At 33.5% G+C, this 14980-nt stretch overlaps 1 protein-coding gene and 1 long non-coding RNA gene across 2 annotated transcripts; one reads left to right on the forward strand and one right to left on the reverse strand.

Moving 5' to 3' along the window:
- Positions 1-3464: 3464 nt before the first annotated feature.
- Positions 3465-5556, reverse strand: LOC127707750 (uncharacterized). The gene is made up of 2 exons (XR_007984990.1): positions 5491-5556; positions 3465-4527 (listed from the first exon to the last, which is right to left on the reverse strand). It is a non-coding gene; the product is annotated as an uncharacterized LOC127707750 (long non-coding RNA).
- A 2349-nt stretch (positions 5557-7905) lies between these two features.
- LOC127707710 (uncharacterized) lies at positions 7906-12251 on the forward strand. The gene is made up of 3 exons (XM_052212401.1): positions 7906-8053; positions 8937-9207; positions 10217-12251. The coding sequence occupies exons 2-3, from the start codon at positions 8937-8939 to the stop codon at positions 12004-12006; spliced, it is 2061 nt and encodes a 686-aa protein (XP_052068361.1). The 5' UTR covers positions 7906-8053; the 3' UTR covers positions 12007-12251.
- The last annotated feature ends 2729 nt before the right edge of the window (positions 12252-14980 follow it).

A 14980-nucleotide genomic window follows, 5' to 3' on the forward strand; every position in this document is an offset into this window, starting at 1 on the left:
GTGCCAAGTTTAGATGATATGCTAGAACCTATGATAAAACGTGTTCATGCTAATAAAACATTCAAATCTTGGGACAAGCAAAAACAGTTATTTTCTCAACCTGTGAAACAAATTGAGAAGCTATCCTATTCTGGACAGGTAGCTTCCAGAATGGGAATTATTTCTATTTCTTATATGCAACTAGCTTTGGGCACTTTGTTGGGTCATTTAGAAAATGACAATGCCAGTGAAGAAAATTGTCAATTAGTAAAAGATTTATTTGCTATGTCAACCAAATCTCTTGACCAGATGGTTAGAGCTGGAGCCTTTCATCATATGATTAGAAGGAAATGTGCTGCAACAGATGCAGGCATAAATAATTTAAATGATATACAAGCTAAGTTCTTCGTATGTAAAAACCATTATTTGCAATGTCTCACAAAAGAGCTTGGAATAAACAGCACAACTCGTAATCCTACATATTCTTTAACATCATTTACAAAGGATGATATTTTACAAAATCACAAATCTGTCCTTCTTTCATTTGGTATTAACATCAAAGAAAACGAAGAAAATCTACCGTCATTATACTGGATACCAAAACTTCACAAAACTCCGTATAAAGAACGATACTTAGCTGGATCATCAAGATGTTCGACTAAACATCTTTCCAAAGTGTTGACTACTATTCTTTCTACAGTAAAAGATGGCCTTTAAAAATATTGTGACGAGATATATTCAACCAGTGGTGTCAATCAGATGTGGATTCTCAAAAATTCTAAAGATCTACTGCTAAATCTCAGATCACAATCTCTGCAATTTTGCAGCAACATTAAGACCTTTGATTTTTCTACGCTTTACACTACTATTCCCCATGCTCAATTGAAAGATCGACTTCACCATCTCATTAAACAGAGCTTTTTCTATAAAAATGGGAATCGTAGATATAAATTTCTTGTTTTGGGTTATAATAATTCTTATTGTGTGAAGAACCACACTGATTCTATCAGAAAATACAGTGAAGATGATATTATCAAAATGCTGGACTTTTTAATCGACAATATATTTGTTGAGTTTGGAGGATTGATATTTCAACAGACATTCGGTATTCAAAAGGGTACTAATTGTGCACCCCTTCTGGCCGACTTGTTTTTGTACTCGTATGAAGCAGAATTCATTCAGAACCTTCTAAAAGACAAAAAGAAAAAGCACCTTGAAAAATTGTTTCATTTTACTTTCAGATATATTGATGATGTCCTATCACTGAATAACCCATATTTCAGTCAGAACTTGCATCTCATATATCCCAGTGAACTTGAAATTAAGGATACTACTGATACAAGAAGGACTGCTTCATACCTTGATCTTTTCCTCAATATTGACACAGATGGACGACTTCACATTAATATCAATGACAAACGGGATAATTTCAATTTCCAAATTATCAATTTCCCATTTCTCAGCAGTAACATACCCTCTGCTCCGTCATATGGTGTTTACATATCTCAATTGATACGTTATGCTCGTGCATGTTCATACTATACTGACTTCATATACAGGAGTGTGCTCCTTACGCAGAAACTGCTCCAACAGAGTTATGAGGAGGAAAGATTAAAAATGACACTCCGTAAATTGTATTGATACCATCACGAATTGGTTGATCTGTACGATGTGTCTGTGTCTAAACTAACTAATGACATTTTTACCACGTCTTAGATTGTGGTTTAACATCTATGTCGTCTGTCTGCTAAGTACCGAACGTGACCTATTCCCGAATATGACTGGTATACCGAGTGTGAATTTCCATTGCTATACGACGTGTCTCGGTATTCTGTACATCCAACATTCATGTATTTATTTTTGAAGTTTCTGTTATGGTTTCGGTTGAATAATGTTTTATGTCTTATCGTTAGTAGTCCAAATAATTATAAAATTGCCTTTCAATACCATCATTGTCATGAAAATTGTTTGGGCGAGTATTGTGAAAATAATTGTATAAGTTCGAGATTGCATGATAGTTACGTAAGCGCGTCATTGTTTGTGATAACCTGTGCTGTTTGTCGTTGATGGAATATGTTCGTTGTTGTTCTGCGGTTTGCATGTTGAGTCGACTATTATATTATTTGTTTGTGTGTTTCTCTGTGATGAATGTTCTTGTGTGTGTTTGTGCTGTATTTCTGTCACGTAGTGTTGTCATTTTAGCGATATTTTTTAACATTGTCATAAAGCGGGAGGTTTGGCTAGCCATTAAACCAGGTTCAACCCACCATTTTTTCTTTAAATGTCCTGTACCAAGTCAGGAATATGGCAGTGGTTATCAACTAGTTCGTTTCTATGTATGTTAGCGTTTGTTTTTGTTGCACTTCAGTGTTCCTGTTGTTCCTTTGTTTTCCTCTTATAGTTGATGTGTTTCCCTCGGTTTTAGTTTGTAACCCGGATTTGTTTTCTCTCAATCGATTGATGACATTTGAACACCGGTATACTTCTGTTTATTTGTAGACGTCAAATATACCTATTAGCGCGTATAGACCTGGTTCAGCGCTTGACTATCCTCTGTTATTTATTCGCTACTTATTCGTTCCTTATACGCTTTTTATATGTTGTTTCTTTTTAATGCTTTCCTTTCTTCTATTTTCTTGTCTCTGCTGTTAGTTCTGGGATCGTACAAGTGGAATAACCCTATAAGCGCGTATGTACCGGTTTTGGTGCTTGACTGATACCCTGTTACTAATTCATTACTTATTCGTTCCTTATTCGCTTTTTAAACGTTGCACCTTTTAATGCTTTCTTTTCATGTCTTTCCTTTTTTTGTTTTGTTGTTGTTAGCAATGGGTTTGTAGACGTGAAATAACCCTATTCGCGCGTATGTATCCGTTTCAGCGCTCGACTGATTCCATGTTACTTACTCCAATGAAAGCATTAAAAAGATGCAACGTATAAAAAGTGAATAAGGAACGAATAAGTGGCGAATAAGTAACAGGATATCAGTCGAGCGCTGAAACGAGTACATACGCGCTAGTAGGGTTATTTCACGTATTACAAACGAATAATGAAAAGGTTAGGAATAAGGAATAAGTTACGAATAGGTAACGAATAAGGAATAAGTAACGAATAGGGAACGAATAAGGAATAAGGAATAAGTAACCAACTTGACGAAGCGCCGTATCATGAATATTTAAGGAATTGGACGAAATTCGGGAGAGCATTTGAATGATAATAGAGGATAAATGTAAAGCCATTTTAGTAAATTTACTTTGTTATTGATAGAATAAAAACTTCATTTATGCGTTGGCATTATTGTTTAAACTGTTACACTTTAAGGTATTAGAATGAATAAAGTTCGTTCGGCATCTTTTTACTACCTGCATTGTTACATATATTATATACAATCAAACTGTCTTGGTAGACCACTGGGTTAATCGTCTAGAAGCCAAATAAGCAACTACTTCATAATTATGGTTCCTGCATATTAACTAACTGCATAATTAGTTTATTCTGTTTATTCTTCATGTGATATATAACTGTTGAATGAAAAAATAGCAATCATGACATTTGAGAACTAACTGTTTGCTATATAATCTAACACTGCATAAATACATAAATTTTCGTCCTTTGGACAATTGGTTTTACCATAAACATGAAACATAAAAGCATTTTTTAACATGTATGATGATAAATTTGCGCATTTTCCGGGAAACGTTACCTCCCTTATCATAAGGTATTTCAAAACTTGATAGCATTTTTTATGTTTTGCATCCATTTCCCTCATTAGACTCGATTCAGAGGTAGCTAGGGATATATGCCAACAGATGGAGCATGGATTAAATGATTGGCAACTTTTGGCAACCAGTTGACATCCTTTTTTTCTCACTAGATCAATCCATTATGAAGGAAAACCTTCTTGCGAAATGACGTCTGCAATGTTTGGATAATCAATAGCAATCATTAGATCTACTCCAATTTCCATGTGAGGTAAATGAACTAGCTCTTTGCTATCGGAAACTTGATTTTCATCGTAGTTCACTTGAAGTGTTTCCAGTCGTTCATGCTTTATGTATCCTAACAGGAGTTTACGAGATTTGCATCCTTTCGTCCTTATCGTCCCATATTTAAACGTTTCGGAAATGACTTCATTTTGACATTGAACCAATAAGCTTCCCCAAAATTTTCTGGCCATTAGTTCCATGCTTAATTTATCCTCTGACTCCAAATAGTCTTTGTACTTGTCTGCATCACTTGTGATGTGTATTTTCTTGTACCATGGTGTACATCATCCCTCCAATTTGACTGCTCCTGGTAGAGATAAAAGTTTGACGATAACTATGTAATCAAATTCATCAGGGGCTCCAACTTTTGTTTGCTCATAGAAACTTCCACCACTTACGGTTTTAGAAATCTCAAGAACAGGTGTCTTCTTTGCAACTCTTGCCAAAACTTTTTCCACTATACTTTGAACGGTTTTTTCTATCTCATTTACTACTTCTGAATGTTCGTCAAACTTACAATGCCTTCTGTAGATATACTTAAGAAAAGCTTTCTCCATTTCGTCTGAAAATTTTAAAGACATGATTATAAAGGAATCTTTAATGAAATATAATATATTTTTTTCTACACATGCGTATGTGTGTGTATTTGTAAATGCAATGGAATAAGTACATTCCTTAGTTTACCGATACAATTAGCTAACCAATGTATTCTTTGAGATGTTTAGTACATTTATTATTCTCTATTGAAAATTCTACATAAATTACTCATTTAACGTTCATGACTGACTGATACAGACTAGAAATCAAGCTGACACTACTTTAGTTAATGTATATCAATCTATTTTCAAACTACGCACAAAGGTCTCAAAATACATTTATACAAGATATTGAAAACTATATCAATAAATCACAAACTATTCAAGTGTCTTATATAGAATTGAAAATATATGGAAGATCTTAAGGATATATAATGATTTACAGTGTTATGATAATCTAAAAACCTGTTAGTGTAGCTCATTTATATATATTATGTCCTGATTGTGTCGTATATACATATACATATAATTCATTTTTTAAAGATAAATGATATAATAATGAGATATGGATCTACATTTACTATTTTTAAACGTCACGTTTCTTACCTTTGGAATAAACGTCCCAATATTGAAAGGTCTCAAACAAACGGTGTAAACGTGTGTAATCACGTATCTTATTATACTTTTTGAGAAATTATGAATGGTTTCAAGCTCAAACTTTTCATCAATCTCTACATCAACACCCCTCCCCCGTCTTTTCACCCTAGGGGCTTGAGGAGGGTGGTCCTAAATCCCTTGCTTCATATGATAAATTTCTTTTGGGTTCAAAATAGATAGTGTACTATATAATACCCAAAAAACGGAGGTTATTATAAAAAGTTGACATTAGAAATATAAAATAGTAAAAATGTTAAATAGTATACTAAACTATTAAAAAGTATTGTCAATTAACTAAGAATAGGAGAGAAATTAGAAGAAAATCAACTTACAGGAGCTGTTAGATAAGTACGCAATCGATATTTATGACATGTTAAATAACTTCCGGGTACACCACATAATTTAAGTGCGAACTATATAGTATTTTGTATTGAATTATCTTCTGTCATTTAAATGATATGATCCAAAATTGATTTTTCTTTTTTTCATTAAATCTTGTGTCGCGACAAAATGTATTTCGAGGTAAAAAGTCGACTTAATTTTTCATGCCTTTTATAGCTTACCATACGGTATTGGTTTTGTTCGTTCTTGAAGACTGAACAATTTGACTTTGTCTATTTACTAGAAAATGAAAACAGAAACAAAAATCCATTGACGACTGGATTCGACACATGTTTTCACAATTTTGTTATCATGTATTATGTATCAAATCGTTAATAAAAAAAACAATCAAATGCTTTAGCATGCATGTACAGAACTTATGTGTCTAGATTTCACAAGAGAAATTAAGAAAGATTTTTATATTTTTTCATATTCTACAATTGTTATACCTTAGAGAAATTTTATTTTTATATACTAGTATTCTATATTGATTATCAATGAAAATTTGAAGGATAAAAACTTTAAACTTTTAATCTAACCAAGATTCGCGTAATAACTCTATCTAATTCTTTACAAATTTTACGCCATTATATAAAAAGTTGTTTATAGAAAAATACAAAAGTAAGTAATAATCTTTAAAAACAGTCAACTTCATGTAAAATAGAACAAAGTTTCCTATTGAGCATACGCTTCCGAATTCGATTAATGCGTTTCATCTACGAAATCTGTCAAATATTCTACGGGTAAATTTGGTTTAATTTCCATTAAACTTTCGTTGAAATTTGAAACAAGAAGCCGCGAACGTGTTAACAATTATTTAGAAATATACTATCCGGCAATAGGACCCAGGGGCGTTATTTTGGCTGTGCTGTGTGATCAAAATAGGGGCATTAAATCCGATGTTTCAACTCGTTCTGTACATTACGAAACACCTCGCAACAACTTACTGATGGATCCTGTTCGAAGGCACAATTTCGATCCCTATCAAACACTCTTGTTCTAATGGCAGTCCAAATTTACTGTTCTTCATCCCGGAAATATTACTCATTGTTGTCATATGATCGTTCGGAACATGAATGAAATATTTCCAACCGTACATTAAGAAAAAACAACCTATTTATACTTCGGTAGAAATTGTCCCGAGATGACGCGCTGTCATCGGTAAATCTTTGACGTGCAAGTGTGTTTGAGGTTCTGAAACCCTATTGACACATAAAACCTACGGAAACACAAAAAGCTGTATCATTTGAATATGACATAGCCATATTTTTCAATGGTTTTATAATATGTTGTAGCAATTTTTCGTTTTGCTTTCATGGGCATCAAGAATAAAGCAATACACATAAACATGCATGAATACACCGGACGAAAGACTTATTTTTTAACAGATATTAAGGTATTTCATTGAACTTGGAAATGTTTTCCTAACAACAGAGAATACATTTTCAACTGAGGCGAAGCCAAGGTTGACAATCTGCTCTGTCACTCTCTCGGCTATCTGTTATTTGATTTATCATACTGAATGTTCTTTCATTATTATCCTTAAATTTTTTCTTTTATAGTAATAAATTATGACTTTAAGAACATTAAAGTAATTAGAAAAGTAACAAAAGTGAAGCAAGACATATTTTTTAATGTTGAAAAAATGCCAATGGGCGAAACGTCGAAAATGAGCTTAGTCTTAAAAATTATTGATGTCAATTCAATTCATTGCCTTCTAAATGATCTATTTTTGACAGTTCAGCGCGAGAGGAGGACATTAAAAAAAATGTCTCCCGCTGAGCCATGGGATATAGTAAAATGTCTCCCGTGTATTAACCAATCAAAATTTGACATTATTCCGTAAAGTATAAAAAAACAATTTATTAAAAGATAACAGTAAGGCAAAATAAACATTTATATTTCAAAGAAAGACGTTCAATAGGGATCGGTAATTATGACACGTATTGAATCAAATCAACGACTTTCAGGAGCTCCGTAGGTCATCCAAACAAATTCTTCCTTTATAATTGAGAAGCATTTCTAGTTAACTACATATCTACCTATCTACCCTTTTATCTGAAATGTGATCGCGAAGAAATTAATACGTCAAAATAGTGCATGACACGATAAGATAATAAATGGAAACCGACCCATATTGGACATGTTTATAGTTATCATTTCAGTGTTTTCGGACATTTCTACGAAATATAGACTTCTGCTTCCTTGTATATGACGTACAAACATCACGGTTTTCTTAACTCTGTTTAATCTTTGCGTTTCAGTCCAATTCAAACTCGAATGCCGTATGTTGCCCCTTGGCAGATCTTATTACGATTGCCTTGCTTCCCTGTAGTTGACAAGTAAATGAATTGTTGAGTACGAAAACACAATAACATGAAAAAACATCTATGAAACATGAATTAAATATGAATAAAAAAAGATATCGGTATGTTTGTGTCACAGCTAGGATTGTGTTTTCACACTTTCACATTTATTATAATTTGGACGCAGAAAACAGTTCATTATTAAAAAGTAAGTAAAATAAAACAGCTACTAGTATATCATGTTTAGATACGCGCAATACAGAAATAAATTTAAAAAAAAAAACTAAAGGGTCTCATCTTTTTTTTTTCTCTAGAATTTCATAAAACTATTGAGAGTGTATATATACTATACCTTATGTCCTTTCTTTCAAACCATCTATCTTCAAATCGTTAATGTTAAAAATAGTCAACTGAGTGTTTTCTGTGTTTTCAAAAGTTAAGTTGCCAAATATAAAGATTTATTGTATAAGGTATGATTCCACTTACACGAATTTGATTGAAAATGATATCTTGCATTAAAATTTTCACGGTAATGTTATCACGAAGAAAAAAACGGCATATTTTATATTATAGTAATAAACGTTAGACATCAACTGCATAAAAGGCTCCATGCTTGAGACAGGCACAAATTGAATATGGTGGGGTACAAAACACACACTCACAAATTCAGGTGGTACATCGTCAATAGTTGTCTTAAGTCATATGTTATTTTTGTTAGTTGAATCATTGTATATTGAGGCGAATCTTTATTTGTTTTTATCTAAATGCGTTCACAACATTTTAAGACGATTTAGAGTAAGACATATTGTATAGACACCTGTCTATTGTTGAAGACTGGTATGTCTTTTGTTTGTTTGTGTCTTATTTGTTATAATAATGATAAACAATTAATAAACATGTACGAAAATTTCATATCAATTGATAAATCGCAGTTGAATACCGATTGTTTGTAAATGGTTATGTCAAAGAATGTTTATGTAAATATTGGTCGGCATATAAAGCATAATAGATAAACCCACACGGGAGAGAGAAACAATTATACTTTTTTTCAAACATGGAAGTAAATTCAAAGTGTTTATTTATTTTTTCAGATGTCACTCAAGGCATATATCAACGAAGCCAGTGATGTGCTTTTCCGTTTTGGTCTGTTTACCATTCCACATTCCTCTTCAACATTTACCATTTGTGCGGATGAACATACTCAACAAAAAATGTTTCAATACCTTGGTGAATTCGAAGAGACGGACGAAAAGTGGAATTGTACTTTGTTATCTGTCTTAGAACACAAACTATCAGAAGAAAGGCATGTTTGTTCACAACAGCTTCGCCAACAATCAAGTCAAATGCTGAAATTTCTCACAGGTACGTCTAAAACCGGGTGTTAAAACCTACGTCGTTTGGAGTGTTTAGTTTGCACAAAACTGGCGAGTGAAACATGCTTCATAGTGTCTGCATATTTTTGAGAGCACATCGTTATCATATTGACATGATAGTAATCGCCCAATCTGGTTAAAGTCACAAATAAAGTGTTTGTTATTCCGATAAGAAACGTTCTCAGTCACACTTGCAGCCGAATTACCCCAGGCATTAGCATTTTAAAGCAGTTTGTATATTTTTTTACGAAAACTAGGCATGCACGCTAAATAATGGATAAATTATGCCAAAACTGTACTTTCCGATGTAATACTCTTGTGAATTGGTCAAAAACAGTATTTTTGTATAGGTGGTGTGGTACACTTTCTGAATAAAAGCTGTTTTGACCACACTTTGTTTGAAAAGCTGCTTTAAAGTATAACCAAAAACTGATTTTTTGAAACAGAACAAAAGCAATTCAGAAAACTTTTAAAACAAAGTAAAGTAAACATCGACTTGAGCGTTCACAATCCCGTTTATTTCAGCGCCTAACATATGAATTTTTTATGGAAAAGAAACAGCAATATTTTACATTACCTGCGACATTATAAATGTAAAACTAACGAACTGAATTTGAAGGTGATCTTGGTCTATCAATTTTTTTTCCGTTTAAAACGTATTCAATAGTTAGTTTCTATCAGATTTTAAAACCATGATTTTAGGAATATATATGAATGGACTTCTAATAATTGGAAATTTCGAAAAAAGACAAACAATTTAAAAAGGAACGAAGAAAACTATTAGTTTATTATGCAGTTCCCCCGGTGAGGATCCAGGATTTTGAAAATAGGGGCATCCTATCGTTAGGAGTGATACTTGTACAAAGTTTAAGCATTTATCATATATGAAGCATCATAAGGGGTATCACTGACGGCCTGCGCCCCCCCCCCCCCCCCCCCCTAAATTCGTCTCAGGAAATCATTATTATTTAAGTCTCACATTTTTGTATTTTTTACAGATTTTGCAGCTGGTAAAACACAAGAGACAAAACGTTCGTCATTTTTGTTATACCAGCTTTTGTGTCATGTTTGTGGATCATCCGATGCTGTTGATGGAACGCGCCTACTTTATGCAGTATTAGATGATTGTACGAAAGTAAGTTGTCAGTATACAAATGTCAGTAGTGGTAGCCGAGCAGAGGGAGTGCATATACCAGACTGTGATTATGATATCATGACTATCCTGGAACAAATCGTCGTGTATGCCGTTGGTTATATAGTCGATGACTCAAAACCTTCATTAATTTGTAATACAGAAAACTCTTATCCAGGATTTGCACATTTGATTATTCCACCTGGAAGTCGTTTTTCGGAGGATTTGAATAGTGTCTGGGGAGTCGAATCCGTTAACGGTCCCGTTGTATCAAACAGGCGGTTTAAAGAGTATTTCATGAGCAATTATCGGGATAAAAATGTCCGTATTCATGGGCCGTGCATATCACCAGAAGATGATTCCGCTGAATGGCGTCTTTCGTTCTCATTGGCAGAGAGAGAACTGATTCATTCGTGGAATCATACACAAGTATTGTGTTATGTATTTTTCAAGTACATCAAGAAAGATTTGATGGCGTTCTTGCCATTTGGAAAACTTATTTGCTCATATTTCATTAAAACGACATTGTTTTGGCTCAGCGAAGAGCAATCACAAAAAGAGTGGAATCCTAACAATATTCTTGCATGTTTTCATGAACTTCAAAAGCGTCTCATGTACTGGTTAAGGTATGGTTTCTGTCCGCATTATTTTATACCAGAGAATAATCTGTTCGATGGGATACTAAATGATGCATCCAGAATGATTTTAGAAAACGCAATAAAAAACCTTTTAACCCTTGTATTACGCAGCACTCACTATGGTGACGCATTTAAAACTTTTCATTTTCATCAGCTGCGAAGGTATTCTACATCAGACACAACATTTGTGGAAAAGAAGATTGCAATTCTCTCATTTCTTAAGCTCTTTCGCTTAACATTAAAATCATCTACTCTAAAACAAATTCGTGCAATCCTATCAAAGTCTTTGCGTCGACTGCTAAAACAGAATCAATCATACTTTCCTAAAGGGATTTATTTATTAGCAGTTTGCTATGCAAATCAAATATATGCCGAAAGGTTAAGTTTAGACTCACAAAATAACAAAGAAAGGTATGTATCTCACAAAAACATCATGTCACGTTTAATAATTGGTACAAATTCAGACGCAATAGCTGGCTGGTCACTGGTAGCAATGTATTTTTGCAAAATTAAACAATATGGTATTGCACTACACCTCATAGAAAAAATCTTGCAAAAGTGTTCGAAAGAAAATAAACAGTTACTAACCTTTGTCGACAATATGGAGATGATGAGATATTTTGCTGTTAAAGCTGGAACAAAATGGTACACACGTCAATCGTTTTTACAAAGTACGAAGAACTTATGCATGGATTTAATATATCAAACACCAACTTCTTCGTGGCTGTTAGAAGAATTCTTAATAGATACTGGATTCCAATGTTGGAGAGTCCATCCTGTGATATTCACACAATTTCTGCACTTTGTCATTTTCAATAGAACCGGGAAAATAACAAGAAGAGATCGAGCTATACGGGATATTATAATTTCAAACCGAGAAAGTCGTATTCCAGGTTTCTATAGAGAACGGCTTACTACGTTCATACTACTGACGATAGCTTACAAATTAATGAATGATGAACTGGCCGCTGAATACTGGTTGTCCCATGCCTACAGATTTGGGAAGAAATTTTTTTGATATATTTACTGTTATAACAATTGCGATGAGTTATATACGTTTTCTCTAATTTTTTTAACCCTTTCTGGACACATTGTTTAAAACAAATTTAATCAACGTGAGGTTGTCGATGAGGTCATAACCTTTATCGGCTCTCTGGATAATTGACATTTTTTTATTTGTATGACGTGGAAATCAGGAAAGTGGAAGTCAGTCGAAGGATATTTTCGTTGATCAAAAATAAAAACATTATTTGATAATCATTAGAGAAACAGATTCTTACATACTTACTCGATGATTATCGGATTTTATCAAATCGAGATAGTTAAATTATCGAATTTTAATGTCCGAACCCCGGTACCAATGTAAGAATCTATATATATTGCCGTACAGCTGATGAAATTAAAATCATATGACACTTCAAATTTAGTTGAAAAAGTTTCATATACTTGCACGGCTAATATTTATAATAAAACACGTGTACATTTTTTTAAAAGAAAATCCTATATCTTAACAAAATCTTCAGAAATTTACTGCTATTCAATTGTTGTCTTACTCTAATTCCTTGATATCTTTTCTGTATGCAGTGACCTCTCGTTAATTTTTCCACAACTGTCGGTTTGTTCTGTTATCTCATCTGTGCCTGCAGTATACAGGTGAACTGTTTTCTAAATCTATTAATTCCTCCAAAACCGATGATAGGGTCGTCTTCAACTTGAACATAGAATTATGTCTTTGCATTTGGGTCCTGTTAATAGCGCGTAGAAAAATTGTGTCATGATTTGAGCTCTTTTTTCCGTTTCGTACAACCAATTTGATCAGAAGCACAGAATACAGAGAAAAACAATAAAGAACAAATGACTTGATACAATTTGGGTCAAACTACGCTCATTATTCATCCATAAATCAACACACAATGTGTAACTTTCACATGATAATTTGATCTTATAAAGAAATATCAGGCGGTATATATATGCAAGGTACACATAACTGTTGGTTGCACACTGCCTCTAAAGAAACTGACCAGAGAAATCACCCTTTTAAGGTTCGAGGGGTATCTTAATACCTCAGTGCTTTTCAACTTCAAATTTGATTTTATTCGAGTGTTACTGATAATTATTTTGAAGACGAAAACGCATGTAGGTTTTGGAATTTTGATATTTATCCTTATGGCAGATTCATGGGCGACGAATAACAAAACATTTGTTGATTATCTCCGCCGCTTCATGGAGCGCAATGATCATGTAAACTTAGTTATAATCTAATAATGTCACAATTTTCATTAGATAAAAACAGTAGACAATGAGTTTAGCAGGCTATTGGAGTTTTTTGTGAAATTTAAAAAAAAACAAATTATAAGACTGCTATCTGAAGTCTATATATAAAAATACGGCAATGTGATATGATTGTCAATGAGACAACTATCCACCAAAGTTCAAATGAAGTGGATTTAAGCAATTATAGGTAAACGTACGCCTTTCAACAATGAGAAAAACCCATACCATATAGTCGGCTACAAAAGGCCCCGATATGAAAAATCTGAAACAATTCAATTGAGAAGAAGACTAACAGCCTAATTTATAACAAAACAATTTACGAAAAACAAATATGACAGACATGAACCAACGTCAACCACTGAACTACATGCTCCTGCTTCGGACGGGCACATAAAGAATGTGGCGGGGTTACACATGTTTGTGAGCGCTCAACCCTCCCCTTAACCTGGGACAGTGGTGCAACAGCACAACATAAGAACAAACTATAAAAATCAGTTGAAAAAGGCTGAACTCATCAGATCAATACAAAGAAAAACATCAAACAAAAACACAGACAGGACGTGGCAGGGTATATATCCATCCCTCATCCGTAACAACAAAAATACACGAAGTACAGGTCTGAGAGTACTCGTAGTTACTGACAGCTATTTCAAAGCCAATAACAACTAATAAAAAATAATCATGTATCTAAGACTAAAATATCAATCAGTACACATCCAACATCCAATGAATTTAGTGTAAAGACTCATTAACAGTCAGAGAAAAACATGACCTTGTGCAATGCCAAAATAAAGGTATCGACAGATTGTTGAACCGTGAAATTACATATGTGTAATATTTAGTATGGTTTTAATTTACAATATGTATACCAATAAAAACAATATTCAAAGATTTAATTACAGTGTTGAATTGGTAACCTTTTAGAATAAGTTTATTTAAAGGATTGATAAGTTTACCCATGATCGTATCTAAATTTCCGGGCTCGATTAACAACATCACCGTAAAATTCAGGATGTGCTATTCCGTTTGAAATAAGTTTTCTACAGGTACATGTACAGCCAAACTTGCAAACCAAAACTATATCAAATGTATATTTGTAGTTAAAATGTCAGTCCGCAGGAAGAAAGCCCCTAAGTTAACAACATATATTGATATGTCTTTGTGCGTTATTTTGGGCTTATTGTTCTGTTGTTCTGTTGATACATTCAGATTTTATTAAGTTGGTTGCAAAAGACTATTACAAGAATTACTTTTTCAAAAAGTCTGTTGTAAATGTGACCTTCTAAAATAGTTATATCGTTAATACAATGTTTACGTTAATTGTGTTTACGCTTCTCATATGCGAACTATTGATGCTTGCGAAACAGTTGTTGACAGGAAATTCGACGTGACCTGTTCTATCAACTGTAGTATTACTAATGAAATGTGAGTTGTAAGTTGATAGAACTTGGGGGATAAATATTGTCATTTAAAAGACTGACCAGTGATAAAAAATGCAATGAATGGCAGTGCAGAGGTATTGCTGCGTAGCTGAGATCTCCCCGTCATATGCAGAATGAAGGCTGGCTGACAGGGGACAGGCTGGTGGGAATATTTTTGGTTAGACAAGATCTGCTAACGAAACTGATCGAAACAAGAAGACAGCGTTATCTATCAAATTAATTTCAATAATACTTATTTTAACGGCTATGATCTGACCGCTATCTGACTGCTAAGCT

This window comes from Mytilus californianus, unplaced genomic scaffold (assembly GCF_021869535.1).
Source record: "Mytilus californianus isolate M0D057914Y unplaced genomic scaffold, xbMytCali1.0.p SCAF_7, whole genome shotgun sequence".
Classification (NCBI taxonomy): domain Eukaryota; kingdom Metazoa; phylum Mollusca; class Bivalvia; order Mytilida; family Mytilidae; genus Mytilus; species Mytilus californianus.